Source organism: Vipera berus, assembly GCF_964194415.1.
Source record: "Vipera berus genome assembly, chromosome: 9".
Taxonomy (NCBI): Eukaryota; Metazoa; Chordata; class Lepidosauria; order Squamata; family Viperidae; genus Vipera; species Vipera berus.
This window is the reverse complement of record NC_138212.1, coordinates 22,029,479-22,044,780: the sequence shown is the minus strand read 5'-3', so window position 1 is coordinate 22,044,780 and position 15,302 is coordinate 22,029,479. Positions and strand designations below refer to the sequence as shown.

General features: G+C 52.6%; 1 protein-coding gene across 1 annotated transcript; it reads right to left on the bottom strand.

Annotated features, from left to right (window-relative positions):
- Positions 1-8,758: 8,758 nt before the first annotated feature.
- UTP11 (UTP11 small subunit processome component) lies at positions 8,759-15,118 on the bottom strand. The gene is made up of 8 exons (XM_081335115.1): positions 15,015-15,118; positions 14,871-14,932; positions 14,680-14,782; positions 14,445-14,558; positions 13,969-14,062; positions 10,551-10,681; positions 9,208-9,318; positions 8,759-8,942 (listed from the first exon to the last, which is right to left on the bottom strand). The coding sequence occupies exons 1-8, from the start codon at positions 15,072-15,074 to the stop codon at positions 8,859-8,861; spliced, it is 759 nt and encodes a 252-aa protein (XP_081191241.1). The 5' UTR covers positions 15,075-15,118; the 3' UTR covers positions 8,759-8,858.
- Positions 15,119-15,302: the final 184 nt, after the last annotated feature.

Sequence of the window (15,302 nt, the reverse complement as noted above, 5' to 3'; positions counted from 1 at the left end):
TCTTAGATCTTATGGGACCACTGGAAGACGCTGGTCCTGAAGAGACTCAAGTCCACAGTCATGAAGGACTTCAAAGATAAAAGTAACCCCTTGAACTGCACCTAGAAGCAGCCAACAGGTATCTCTAGGGATGCTCTCTTATACCATCCAACACCCGTATTTACCTGAGCCACTGAATTCGGCATCAACTGCAGCTTCCAAATTCTTTCCCAAGACATCCCAAGCAGAGAACATTGCCATAATCCAGACTTGTGATTTAGAACTGGAGGAAAAGAAGGTCCAAGAGTAGAGGAGTGCTTATGTGTGTGAGAGGGAGGGGGGAGAGAGAGGGGGGGAGCCATTCTCTAAAGCAGACATGTCAAACACAAGGCCGGGGGCCGGATCCGGCCCGCGAAGTGGTTTCATGTGGCCTGCGAAGCCATCCTGGAAAGAGTGAGGGAACGGCCCCCACTGCCTTGGCCCTGGGCCAGAGACCCTCCTTCTGCCAGAGACCCTCAGATCTGTCCCACTCCTGCCCAGGCCCCCACGGGCACCCTTGATGCGAACGATGTAGAGCTGGCCACGCCCACCCAGTAGGCCATACACACTCTAGCCACGCCCACCCAGTAGGCCACGCCCACCCAGGCCATACCCACCCGGCACCCTGAGGGCAACTGCAATGCTGATGTGGCCCTCAATGAAATTGAGTTTGACACCCCTGATCTAAAGCTTTATGGTTAAAAGATCAGGGCAGAGCCAAAGAGGGCTTTCACAGAGCCTCGACTAGAAGACCGCAGGAATTGCCATTGTGAAGTTAGTGACAGCCACTGATTTCATCCCGTTTAAAGGGGAAGCAGACAAATTCTGATTGTAGGAGCAGATCCCTACCCCCAGTGACCAACCCGGTGACTGTTCCAAGGTGTCAGGTGTCTCACTCTGTAGCTGCACCTCACCCCACCATCCTTTCCTGGCTTTGGGATACTTATTTGGATTCAAACCTCTTCCACCTCACACAGTCGCTCTGCCCGACTCTCCCCAAACTCCATCCCGTGAATTCAGCTTCAGCGGGAAGCAGCGGCACCTGAGTACATCTGTGGGTGACTCTCTCTGTTTCCCAGCATGCTCCCTCCAGGGGATTTCCAGCCTGTTTGGCTGACAACTTCCTTCTTGAGTTGATCGTCTATCTTTACCTTGATCCTGATCTGCAGGGAGAGCTCTGTGGTGGAAGAAAAAAGAAAACTGGGTGAAGATGCCACGTAATGCTAGAGAAGCAAAAGCCACATCTGAAAAGCACACGCTTGGAGTTTAACCGGCGTAAATCAGTGGCAAAGAGGAAACAACAGGAAAAAGTGCCTGGAATTGGCAAAGGGTCTGAAAAAGGAGATACTAACACTCAAGGAATTCCAACCTGAAAATAATAGAAGGCAAACAGAATAAAATAGCTGAACAAAAACTTAATGATGCTCTGTAAACAACAACAGGAAGAACATATGCACAAGGTGGGGAACAAAGACAGATTACCAAGGAAGTGTGTGAGACTGCTTGGAATTGTAGAGAGATTGGTGAGAGATGCCCTGGGGAAAAAAGGGAGCTCCGAGGCTTTTGCAAATGCCCAAGAAAACCGGCCAAGAGGTAGCTGGCAGCTCCCCAGTTAGGTTGATTTAGCCCTAAGTCATGGCTGGATTGCCAGAAGAAACCCTGACTGACTTCTGCCTAGAAAAGAGGGGTAAAAAGGTGCCCCATCAGGTGTGGAAATCACTAGTCTGCTGAGGCCCAGACTCTCTTGGCAATGTAGGCCGGCCCTGAGCAGCAACAACAGGCCCACCACCATCCTTCTCTTTGCCCACCTCAGGAAAAGAATTTGGGACTCTGCTGAGCTCCGAGGAGGATCCATTTCTTTTCACCTGTGTGCTTGTTTTTCTCATGAGATTTTGAGACAGCCCCTGCGCAGGTGTACCCACGGCTTTAATGCCACCTGAGATATCTGACAAATGGAAACACTCTAGATTTCCAAAGCTGATGCAAAGCTGATTGCGATTCCATTTCTTGCATGTCTAATTCTTTCCTTGTTCCTTGTGTGTCTAATTACACTTGGCCAATAAAGAATATCCATTCATTCGTATGACAGCTCTGAGTCAGGGCAAAAAGAGCTGAGGCATCATAAGGGCAGCCTTAAGCTGACCCCCAGCTCTGGTTGGCAGGTACTGAGCAGAGAGGACCGAGCAAGCACACAGGCAGGTAGGCATGGTGGAAGGCTATGGGAAGACGGCAATCAAAGAAAGTACAATTGATTGTGTCATTCTTGGTTCCTGACCAAGGCAGTGGACCAGCCACGCACACACTCTGCCTTGCCTTAGCAAAACTGTCACAGCTACACATAACTGCAGCTGTAGCCCATCCTTCAGCATCACTCCTACGGGCCATCACTCTGTTGATGGAAATGGGTGTCTTGCTGCTCTCATTCCTGCATCTCAGAGTTTAGTTGGTGGGTAGAGAATGCAGGGGCTTAAGTTGCATCCTCTGGAGATTCCCGTAGTTCCAAGGAAATGAAGGCAAGGAAAGAGGCCTTTCCCATCCCTGCCCAACACAGAAGACTAGCGTTTGCTGACTGCCTTGGAAACAAAGTAGCTCCCTTGCCACAATGCTGGATTTTTGTGCCAGCATGCTTCTCGTGCCATAGAATCCCCTCGGCAACCAGCCTCAGCCTTGACATGACCTGATTGAGGCGGGCTGTCCCCACCCTCCTGGCACCCACCGGGATCCTGCTTGACAGCAACTGTCCCGGAACACGATGGCTCATCTGGTCTCGGATTTGATCCCCAAATGGGGTGTTTGCAAAATTAGGGACCGTGTATGGCAAGAGGTGCTTCCCCCCACCACCACAAGGTGGGAGAGTTGGAGGCTCCTTTTCACCTGAAAATCTGTCCAGAGTTGCACTCACCATGTTCACAGCAACAACACAACAAAGCAGATGCTCTGTTTCTTTATTTTGCATCCCCTTGGAAGAAGCTGCTTATTTCTCACGTGGATTTAAGTGGCCACAATCTCTGGCAAGAGCATCCTTGACTTAAACATCAGCAGTAAGAGCTATGCATGCTCCAAAATACTCTTTATGACCACTCTCTCTATTCCAAGGCTGAAGGTGGAGGGTTAGCTAGGAAAATGGCCAAGCCCTCCAGAGAACATCTGAACCCATGGTGGCGAACCTATTGCACGTGTGCCACAGGTGGCACGCAGAGCCCTCTCTGTGGGCACGCGCACCGTCGCCCCAGTCCTAGGCCTTCAGCTGGGTTTTATAAAACCTTTTCGCTTTAGGCCTCCGCCGCCGTGTGCAAAAAAAAAAAGGTTCAATCAATCAATTTCAACTTCTCTCGTGTAAAAAAAAGATCTCGCAAAGTTGGAATTGATTGAACTTTTTAGTCCCACCCAGTCTGCCGTTACTACCGCAGCCACGCCCACCCAATGGGCCACGCCCACCCAATGGGCCACACGCACCCAATTGGTCACGCCCACCCAATGGGTCACGCCCACCCGGCACCCAATGATACATAAGTGGGTTTTGGGTTGCAGTTTGGGCACTTGGCCTCTAAAAAGTTCACCATCACTGGGAGACCAGAGCAGGTGTCAGGAGCCCCAGCTGAGACCTCCATGGGAAGTTCAGGGAAGGGGAGAACTAGGGAAGAAAGGGGCCATTTTGCTATTTTCCCCCACTTCCTCCTGGAGCTCTGCAACTTGGAAGGGGAAAAATATAATTTTTGAGTTTTCCAGGAAACTATCTTCTTCCTTAAGCACCTGGAAAGATGCCTGCCGTGCCTGGAGAGTTTTGTGCCAAAGCAGTCTTGCCTGTTTTGCATCTGTTATGTTAATCAGACACTGAAATGATGCCAGTTTACTTTTGCCAAACTTTTGGCAGCCAAGCGAGAGAAGGAAACTTCATTTTTGGGTGACCATGTCAAGACACACAATGCTGGACTAAAATGGATTGGACTCTGTGTTGTTCTTATATAGTTTTATTCTCGTGAATAAAGTGAGCCTTCTGTGGGCTTCTGTTGGAACAATATGCCATGGCTCTAGGAGGTCAGCCCTGGAGCTTCTGTTCCCTGTTGCCTGATAGTCCACCACAGCCTGAAAGCCCTTCTGTTACTGTACAGAAGGCAGAATAACAGAAAGGGGCTTTGGAGGTCCTCTAGTCCAACCCTGTACTCAAGGTGGAGATCTAGGCCTAGACCAGAGGTAGGCAACCTCGGCTCTTTTATGACTCATGAAGTCCATGAGTCATAAAAGAGCCGAGGTTGCCTACCCCTGGCCTAGACCATTCTGGACCAATGGCTGTCCAGTCTCTTCTTGAAAACCATCAGTGATGGAGCAGAGGAACCTTCTAGAACCAGCCTTCCTAGCAGCCACACCTGGGCATAGATCAAGGACCAAAAGTTGCATCTTTTGGATGAGTCAAGGTGGGAGGATGCCCCAGTTCTCCACTGAAGAAAACAACGTATTTTCGAAGGTGAGCCCATAAAGCAATAGCCATAGGAAGAGGAGATGCCTTGGTGGAGCATTGGGCTAATGCCTCCTTAAGTAACACCAGCTGCCTGCAATTAGTGCAGGTTCACATCCCACCAGGCTCAAGGTTGACTCAGCCTTCCATCCTTCCCAGGTAGGTAAAATGAGGACCCAGATTGTTGGGGGCAATTAAGCTGACTTTGTAATAATGCCGCTTGGGGTGTGTGTGTGAAAGTCCTAACAAGCAGGCATATACATAGAATGAAGGCTACTGCTAAGCTTGTAAGCCGCCCTGAGTCTTCAGAGAAGGGTGGGATATAAATGGAATTTTTTTTTAAAAAAAGATGCGTTGTCCAGCAGGATGGCCCAAGCTGGCTTCAACTGCAAAAGATCCAGAACCACCAGCCAGGAACAAGCAGCCAAGGTGAGACTTCCTCCCATTTGCACTTTCCTGTGTCCTTGAAGGAGCTTGCTGCCTCCGAGTCTTAACGAGGTGCCCTTCATTGTCTTCCAGCCCCTCATAAAAACCAAGATGCTCTCTCTCCTCCAAACTAGAGAGACCTCCTGGTAAAGCTGCATTTCATCCCCTTGTAGCAACAGGATCTCTTTAAAGGAGGGGAAGTCGTGGGCAACACGTTTAGATGCCCCACAAACCTCCAGACACGGGGACCAAGGACTCCGGAGGGGGCTTCCCTTCACTCACTGGGTTCAAAGGGAAGCCAGAAGGCCATCTGGAGAAAGCCTGCTCTGGTTTGGGTTCCTACATAAAGCGGTGTGGGGGGGTGTGTCTTTATTGCACTCAATTCCAGCCACAGAAACACCCTGGGCGTTATCCCAATTCCAGCCTAGCAGCTCCCACATGAAAGCCCACCGGCTGGTTCCCACAGACCCTCAGCCACATTATGTGCTCCTTGTGCCCTGGAGCTGACTGGCCCTCCTTGGAACTGACCAAATTGGCCGATGTGTGTGTGTGTGTGTGTGTGTTGGTGGGGGGGGGGATGTAAAAACCACACGTGGTAACTGCAAAGGAGGGGGGAAATCTTTTGTGTTTCTCAACTTTCCAAATGCTATTTTTTTTAAAAAAAAAGCATTTATTTAATCACCTGCCACATTCCAGAGTCAGCTCCATCGCCGCGTGGAAATGATGTCACTGAAAGCTACAGTGCTGATAGTTGGGGAAAACTCCAGGTCTACTGGGGAGCAACAGAGGAAGGCGGAGGAAGGCTGCTTCTAAGGGTGTCCAACAGTCAGGGGAAAGAGAGGGACACCCCCACCCACCCCACCCACCCCCGAAGGTCCTCCTGCTTTTCTCCCCATCCGAGGAGAGGCCCCTGGGTTTGTCTGCAGCAAGAGGGGGGGCGGGGGGGCTCCCACACCTTCCTCAGGGAGAGCAACCCGGCGCGCTTGCCAAAAGCGAAGCGCGGCGGCGTTCCCGAAGCGGGCTCCGAGCGCCCCGGCTCATTAGAGACGCATCTCGCTTGGCTGCGATCCCGCACCTACCTTCCAGCTCGTTAGAAAGATGCCGTTGCTGCTGGCTGCGCCCCAATCAATCTCTGCAATCAGCGCCTTTAATTAGGCTAATTAAATTGTATCCACCTCGCAGCCACACCGTGCCCCGGATGCCGACGAGCGGCCAGCCAGCCCTTGCTCCAGCCGCCGCAGCCCTGCCCTCCTCCGCGCACCGGCGGGTGGGTCCCTGCCAGCCCCCCCGGAGAAGCGGCTGGGGAGAAGCGCTTCTTCCCCGGGGCCTTCTGGCCTTTCCCAGCCGGTGAAGCAGCCGCTGGTCCGGCTCAGCAGAGGCTGCCCGGGACGGCCTCCGCTTCTCCTCGGCAGGACCCGCAGCTCCGCCGCCGGCGAGAAGGGCGCGCCGGGGCGCAGTCCAGGGAAGGCTTGGGTGGCCGAAGAGGGGCTCCAAAGCGATGGGCTACCCGGGGTGGGCGCCGCTGGCTTCCTGGCGGGGAGACAAGCCCTCGATGTCCGGGCGAGTAAAGCTCCCCAGTGGCGTAGCGTGGGGGGTGCAGGGGGGAACATCTGGGGAGGTGCGCATTAGATGCATTTTACTTTCATTACATCAGTATTTTCATAACAAACAATACATGTGCTTAGGGGGTAAGGGTTTCTTGAACTAATCTAGTGGAAGAGACTCGAGTGCTAAAATCCACGGGTTAGGGGGTGCAAATTACTTGCCTTGCCCCGGGGGCTGACAACCCACGCTACGCCACTGAAGCTCACACTAGGAGAGATGAAACCGGCTCGCCCAGCGCCCGGGCAGTTTGGGCCCTCGCGAAATTGTGTGCGTGTGGAGGGGTGCAGACTGTTGCCGGGAGCGGGACCTGCGGGGAGAGAGGAGCCGAGAAGGGCTGATCTGGGCCGGACGGCCCAGATCAGCCTTTCTCGGCTCCTCTCTCCCCGCAGGTCCCGCTCCCAGCAACAGTCTGCACCCCTCCACACACACAATTTCGCCATCTTCATCAGAGCTTGAAGAGGGAAAAGGTTTCTAGCCCACGCACGTTGCCCAACATTTTTTTTTCTGAGATGCTCCTTGACCGTTTGGCCTTTTTCAGCTTTGTCGCACCCAATTTGAACTATATATAGTCAGAACCGTCTGCCCAGTCTGGTCCGTATTCTAAATAATAAAAATTAAAAAAAAATAATGGTCCAGTTTTTATTTTCCAACCTTTGGCATTACGTCCGTTACAGAATTGGCTTTTTCACAACTGCTGCAGCTGAACGCATCAAAGGGAGATTACAGTTTTGATCCTGCGCGTGTGTGTGTCATTTCTTGTCTTATCAGAATTTTCCCCCATCTCTTTCAGGCAAAGGGGACGTGTGGCTTTCTCCCAGGCACCAGCCACCCCATTGTGAGAGATTTTACTGCAGCTCTTTGCAATTGCTTTTGAGTTCACTGCCCTGAATCCCCAGTTCCTCGTGGACTTGCAAGACAAGCCCTTAAGACGCTTCCCCTTCCAGCAGGAACGTTTCCCAATGCCCAGTGGTAGGGCGGAAAGGAAAAGATCATGCTGAGAATTTTTCTCCTCCTCCAAGACACAGGTGTGGCACTGAAGAAGAGACGGGAAGCCAGAGGAAATCAGAAAAATGGAGAAACCGCAAATCAGTCAGAAAGCTGTCTCTCTGTTCACACAAAACCCTCTTGGTTGCTCACCTACCCTAGAAGATACCACAAACCAGATTTTCCAGCTACCTTTTAGCCTTGCACAATTGCAACAAACCACAAGGTTCAGTGTCTCCCATCATCACAGCCATTATCTCTCAGGGACAAATACTTCAAATGGGGGGGGGGGGGGGAAGGAGGAGAGCAGCAAGACTAGCCAACCAGATTATATCCAGTGTATCTGCTGGCAGAGCTGAGCAAGCCCATCCAGCGGAAGCCCCTGTTCTGGTTAGCGCCTAAATCCAACCACAGCTGTTCCCAGCCAGCCTTCGGTGAAACTGCACTGCCACCTGCTGGGCATCCGTTCACAACACCCACCTTGCCATGGAGAGCAGGCCTGCGCCTAGCAACTCACACCGAAGCCTCTGGGGCAGACATGTCAAACACAAGGCCTGGGATCCGGCCCGCGAAGTGGTTTCATGTGGCCCGCGAAGCCATCCTGGAAACAGTGAGGGAATGGCCCCCACTGCCTTGGCCCTGGCCCAGAGACCCTCCTTCTGCCAGAGACCCTCAGATCTGTCCCACTCCTGCCCAGGCCCCCATAGGCACCCTGGATGCCAACGATGTAGAGTTGGCCATGCCCACCCAGTAGGCCATACGCACTCTAGCCACGCCCACCCAGTAGGCCACGCCCACCCTGGCCATACCCACCCGGCCCCCTGAGGGCAACCGCAATGCTGATGCGGCCCTCAATGAAATTGAGTCTGACACCCCTGCTCTGGGGCATAGAAGCACAGCAGCAAATTCTAAAATCATGCAGAAGTGCCACCTTTTTTTACACTTGCATCACAACCCTGGAACGCGCATTTTCATCCCTCCACTCCTGCAAGTCCCTTTCCTCCCTCAGGAGCGGCGCAAACCCCAAGCCAGGTGGGAGGCTGTCGAAGCCCAGCCTGGCCCAGCTGCTCCCCACTTTCAGAGCGCTTCGGGAAGGAGAGAGGCATCCTGTCCCAGTGCTTACCTTCCCCTTCCATCTGACCTGGCCAGGATCGGGCGCAGGGTTCTTTTTTTTCCAGCCCTTCTACCTCGAAAGGGGGAAACGCAGGAGCCGAGCTCCAAAGAGAGCGCCCGGATGGGCAGGGTGGAAAGGACAGCCACACACTCACAACCGTTCTTGTTGGGTTTATTGAACCGGTACAAGAGGTGGGAAAAGCATTTGTAAAGTTTGCAAGCCAATAAAGGGAAGAGATCCCTCTTCACAGAAGAGTCAGCGCTTCCGTCTAAACTGGAACTTATAAATTGCTGGCTGATTTACAGTTTCCTTCTTCAACTTCACTCTCTCTGTTTTGTCCTGAAATCAAGAAGAGAAGATTCCCTAGGCAACCTGCTCTGTCAAAAGCCCGGCCACTGCTTCCAGAGAAGGGCCGGGTGCCCAGCCCAGCCCTCGGCCCCATCAGCCAGCTGCTTCCCCACAGAAGCACAGGGTCTTCCCAAGCTGGTGGCCAGATGCATCCCTTAAGGACGAAATGCCAGAAGGGAAGGAGGTTGCTGTTCCCATTGCCTGCAAGGGGGAGCAGAGGCCGCCTCCTGCGGGGCCCATAAGCAGCCATCCTCACCAAGAGATCTTTCCGGGTCTGGAGCTTCTGCGCAATGACAAACATCTTCCGCTCACGCTCGATGCGCTGCCTCAGCAGGCTGTACTGACTCTTCCTCTGGCGAGCCAACCTCTGGAGACAGAGAAGAAAGAGGCCATTCTTTTCACCCAGGTGCTCGCAAAGTGACAGAATGTTCTGAGTGCTCCCACTTCCTTCCCTGAGGCTGAGCAGGCCTCTCCTTGCAACCAGGTCCTTCTGCAACTGGGCTGTCAAGGGAAGTCCCCAAAATCATGCAAGTCTGCAAGACAAGACGGCTGGGGCAGGACCACCTAACGGAAGCGCTCTGAAGCTGCAGTCAAGTGACGCTGCTCTGGCTTTGCAGGAGGAGAACCAAAGGGGGCAGGGGCTGGCTCACCCCAGCAACAGGGCTGTCCATTCCTGCTGCACCCGTGCCCCAGCCCAAAGCATTCCTGACACAACCCATCATGGCAGGTGTGGGCTAATTAGCACCAACACTCAGGACAGATCCAAACTTGTTCCCCTGTAGATGATGATGATTCAAGTCTCCTGGGAGAGAAGAAAACCCACCAGTCTGAACTAGTCTAGGGATGTCAGCAATAAGCCAGCCAGAGAGAGGGGGAGCTTATCATCATCTGTTGAAGTTTCCTCCCCCTCGGTGGTTCTAGGCAACCTTCACATGTCCCCACATCGCATCTCCCGTCGGGTCCTACCCATCCCAAAGGCAGCCTGGTGCAACTCCATTGCAGCTTCCGGAGCTAAGTTCCCTCCACTCCAGCTCTACCGGAGACCAAGTGAACAGCAACAACCCCACATGCAGAGGAAGCAGCATTCAGCCCTGAAAGCGGCTTCCCTGGCAGATCAGCCTGAAATCCACAACAGGAGGGAGAAGATTTGTACTCTTCCGTAGCTCAGCTGTTCCCTCCAGCCGCCATGCCAAAAACCTTCTGCCAATGGAGCAGTTAAGAAGCCACCGAGAGTTAAACCTGGCGGCGGTCCTGTTCACCTGCCACAAGCTCATTGGAGTCCCTTGAAAAGGGTGAACAGCCACTTCCCATCACCTCCCAGATGCCACTTAAGACACTGGAGTCGGCCACTTCCTTCTGAAGCATGTTTTACAAACCACAAAAAACCCGAGTCTGGAGAACCCGAGAGGACTTTGTCCATCCTGACCTCTTCCTACATGTTGCCCCCTCCAGGAGGAGGGGATTGAAATGCCCTGAAATGCCCTGTCCACTCCCAACGACTTCAGGTATCCGCACAAATTTGTTCCTCCTCCCGCCCCCGGGTGCAAACTGAAACCAAGAGAAGACTCTTGGAATCCAAGAAGCTTTAGAATATCAGACCTGTAACTGTCCATCAGTGGTGATCCCCGAAACAGCGTTTTTCTTCAGGGTTTCAAGGGTTGGCCTGTTGTAGACTCTGCTGACCAGCTCCGGAGCAGTGTTCAGATGGAGAGCAACATCAAACCCTTGCACTGAGAAAAGGACAGGTTGGTTTTTCATAATTAGTTGGGCCCTCCCTCCCTGACTCCCAGCTTGCAAACCAACTGAGGCCAGCCTTAGGCTTACAAAGGAAATGTGCTGCACCAAGCGGAAAAGGCCAAATAACCCAGGCATGCTACTTCACTTAGAAGAGCTTCAACAGAGGGAGAGCAGAAGCCGGTTGCATTCTTCCTTTGGGGGTCCCTAATCTTCTTAAAAAGGTTCGCCATCTCAAGAAACCATTATTCTAGACAATTCCTACTGATACTGAATACCAACAAAGACTTGAATACCTTGAGCCTTGGAAGTTTCACCAATCTGTTTTAGGTGAATTGCAATTCAGCTAAACTGAAAAACTTGCTAGTTCTGAGTTTTGGCTGAGACAAAAGGGTGAATACAGTGGATATAAAAACACCACACACCCCTGTTAAATGCAAGGATTTTGACATGTAAAAAAAATCAGATCGAGATAAAATCATTTCAGGATTTTTTTTTCACCTTTAATGTAACATATAAGCAATTCAATTGAAAACAACTGAAATCTTTTAGGAGGAAAAATAACAATAAAAAGATACAATAACATGATTGTTTAAGTGTGTTTAAGGGATGTGTCCGTGTTCAGAATTAACCAATCATGTTCAGATTTATGGTAAATAGTCAATACATAAAGGTAAAGGTTTCCCCACACAAGCGTGCTAGTCGTTTCCGACTCTAGGGGCTGGTGCTCATCTCCGTTTCAAAGCCGAAGAGCCAGCGCTTGTCCGAGGACGTCTCCGTGGTCATGTGGCCAGCATGACTAGACGCCAAAGGCGCACGGAACGCTGTTACCTTCCCACCATAGTGGTCCCTATTTTTCTACTTGCATTTTTGTGCAAGTAGAACTGCTTTCGAACTGCTAGGTTGGCAGAAGCTGGGACGAGTCACAGGCGCTCAGTCTGTTACGCGGCACTCGGGATTCGACCCACCAAACTGCCGACCATCTGATCGACAAGCTCAGTGTCCTAACCCACTGAGCCACCGCGTCCCTCTAGTCAATACATACCTGTCATCAGTTAAAATGACTCTGATCAAGCCCATATAAAGTTCAGCAGTTCTTGCAGGATTTTTTTTTGACATTTACTCAATTGCCTCTTAGCAAAAGCAATGGTCTGCAAAGAGCTTACAAAGCTTCAAAGCAATTCTTCTGGCTGAGGAATTCTGGGAGTTGAAGTCCACAAGTCATAAAAGGGACAAGTTTGAAGACCCGTGCTTCAAAGGGATCTCATTATTGCAAGGTATCAGCCAAGAGAATGGTACAAAACCATTTCCAAGGCATTGGATATATCATGGAACACAGTGAAGATAATGATCAACAAGTGGAGAACTTATAACATAACAATGACATTACCAAGAACTAGAGGTCCTTCCAAAATTGATTTTTAAAAATGAAGAAAACTGGTCCGAAAGGCTGCCAAGAGGCCCTATGGGAACGGTTTTCCCATTGCCGGCAATGGGGTGGGCGCGGCTTCTGGATGACGGAACGGCAGTTTGACACCCCTGCCCTATAGCAACATTGAAGGAGATACAGGAATTTCCAGCAAGTTATTTACTACATGTGACAACAATCCCCTGTATTTTTCATATATCTGTGCTGTGGAATAGGGTGGCAAGACAGAAGCTTTTTCTTACCAAAAAACAATCCAAGCCCAGCTAGATTTTGCAAAAAATTACCTTAAGTCTGACAAAAGCATGTGAGAAAACATTCTGATGAGAACAAGTTGAGCTTTTTGGCCATAATTCCAAAAAGTGTATTTGGTGCAAAAATAATATTGTGCACCATCAAAAATACACTATACCCACAGCTTCCTTTGGGGCTGCTTTTCTTCAGTTGGAAGAGGGGCTTTAGTCCAGCACAAGGAATAAACAGTTTCAAACCTCTGCTAAAATGCTGAAGATGAAGAGGAATTTCACCTTTCAACACAGTGACCAAAGGCATACCTCCAAATCAACAAAATAATGGCTTCACCTGGAAAACATCGAAGTTTTGGAATGGCTCCGCTAGAGTCCAGACCCAAATCCAATTGAAAATGTGTGGGGTGACCCGAGAAGGGCTGTGCACCAGAGATTCCCTCACAATCTGTCAAAAAGTACTTCAAGAAAATATTAGTTTAAGGGTATGCACGCTTATGCAACCTTGTTATATTTTTCTTCCTAAAATATCTGTTCTTCAATTGAACTGTACAGCTTATATGTTATGTTAAAGGTGGGAAAAATCTGAAGTAATCTATCTTGGTCTAATTTTTTCACATCTCAAAAAGCTGGCATTTTAACAGGGATGTGTTAACATTTTATATCCATTTGCCCTTTTTTTCTCAGAACTAACAAGTTTTTCAATTTAGTTGAATTACAACTCACCTAGAAGAGATTGGTGAAATTTCAGAGACTTAAGATGACAAAACCACACGCTTTTTCTCTTTTGTGTGCATCTCTAGTTTTCACCTGAGCTAGCCTTTATAAAAAATTCTTAGTATTGGATCTGGAGTTGTTTCTTTCCTCCCGTGGGCACCCCACCCCCCACCCCCGTTTCCATTTTTCTTTTATCTTTTTAGATCGAAAGCTCAAGGACAGAACCATCATTTTGATATTTGTAAGTCACTCCTTGTGAGTTAGCGATTGGAATAAACAATGTTAGCATGAATTACAATTTGCTGCAATTCAGTCGCCTGTTGCTGGCAAGCCTCTTGTCTGCCAGACAGGAAACATTTCACAGAACAGGGTTTTATTTTTAAGCAGCACCAACGAGGTGACCCTGCTCCTTTTCCTCCAGCATTCTACCAGAAGGCCAAAATCCACTTAGGCAGGTTTGTCCATACCCAGTTAGGATATGGTGCTGGAGAAGACTCCTGCGAGTCCCTTGGACTGCAAGGCGATCAAACCGGTCAGTCCTAGAGGAGATCAACCCTGACTGCTCTTTAGAAGGCCAGATCCTGAAGCTGAAACTCAAACACTTTGGCCACCTAATGAGAAGGAAGGACTCACTGGAGAAGAGCCTCATGCTGGGAAAGATCGAGGGCAATAGAAGAAGGGGACGACAGAGAATGAGGTGGCTGGATGGAGTCACTGAAGCAGGAGGCCTGAGCTTAAATGGACTCCAGAAGATGGTAGAGGACAGGAAGGCCTGGAGGAACGTTGTCCATGGGGCCGTGATGGGTCAGACATGACTTTGCAGCTAACAACAACAAAGTCAGGGGCAGCCACCACACACACACACACACACACACACACACACACACCCCCTTACCTTCCTCCTTGGTGTCAAAAAAGAACACGTGCTTATTGGGCTGCTTCCCCTCGGCGTCCAGCAGGTGGAGCTCCGACTTCAGCTGCTCGATTTTCTGTGATGACAAAGAAGCCAGGCCAGAGTGGCCAAACCGAGGCTTGGGCAGCTGCCTCCCCCCCCCGCACAATTCGGAGGTCGGGCATCGGCTCCCCCTCCCCCCCCAAAAGGCGACCCTGGGCCAGGCCGCAGCAGCTGAACAAGGAGAAGCCGGGAGGACTCCCGGCCCCCAACCGCCATCCCTCGCAGCGCCAGGACCGGGTTGGAACCGGCCGGCCGGAACCGCCGGGAGAGGACGGCAGCGCCACGGGCTCCCGGCGGCTTTCTCCAACAGGCGGAGAGACCTGACCGGCGGCCGGGGGAAGGGGCTGAGCCCAGCGGCCGGGGCTGGCAGAGCTTTGGGCCCTCGGGGCCGGGGAGGGGAGGGGGGGTCTTCTGACCTGGACCTCGGCCACTCGCTTCATCTCCACGTACTTCAGGTCCTGCGTCTTCAGCAGCTTCTGCTGCTCGGGCGGGCAGTCCTCTTCCTGCCGGCGGATCACGTGCGCCCCATCCTGCCGGCAAGGCAGCGGGCGTCGGGCTCCGAGGGCGGGCAACGGGCGCCCGGCACCCTTTCGGCCCCCCTCGGCCCACTCCCGCGCGGCCTCCCCGCCCCCTCCCCGCCCGGCCCCCCACCTGCAGCCGCTCGCGGGTCATCCGGAAGTAGAACTCGTCGGGGTTCTTCTCCTGCGCCCGGCGGCGCAGCGCCCGCAACGCATCCCGCTTCTTCTGGAAGTCGCTGCGGGGAAAGGCGCGCGGTCAGCAGCCCCGGAGAGACCCCCCCGTCCCCCCCTCCCCGCCCCCCCCCCGGGAGCCCCGTCACTCACGCGGCGCGCAGCCGGTAGTCGGCCTTCTTCTCGAGCAGCCCCAGGGCCTTGCGCGAGGCGAGCTGAGGGGAAACGCACAGTCAGGGGGGGTGAGAAACAGGGCCCGCCGCCGCCCCCCCCGCCGTACCCCCCCCCCGCGCCCACCTGGCCCCGCTCGAGGTGCTGCCGCTGCCGCGACTTGGCCGCCTTCGTGAACGCCGCCATGACTGCCGCTTCCGGCGGAGGTCCCGCCCAGTCCGCGCTCCGCAGGCCCGAGAGGCGGGGCCTGAGTCCCTCGCCCCGCCCCCTCGCCCCGCCCCGGGCTCCCTCCGGCGCTCCCAACCTGCTGGGCGGGGCCGCGCCTCTGGCTCCGAAGCCCGCCCCCCCACACACACACACGTGTGGCGGCGGCCCCGCCCCCGCGCTCCGAGGCCCCGCCCCCGCGCTCCGAGG

Coding starts and splice junctions, on each gene's coding strand:
- UTP11 (XM_081335115.1), bottom strand. CDS start 15,074: ATGGCGGCGTTCACGAAGGCGGCCAAGTCGCGGCAGCGGCAGCACCTC. Junction 14,063..14,444: donor AGCGAGTGGCCGAGGTCCAG/GTCAGAAGACCC, acceptor TTGTCATCACAG/AAAATCGAGCAGCTGAAGTC. Junction 10,682..13,968: donor TTTTGACACCAAGGAGGAAG/GTAAGGGGGTGT, acceptor TCCTTTTCTCAG/TGCAAGGGTTTGATGTTGCT.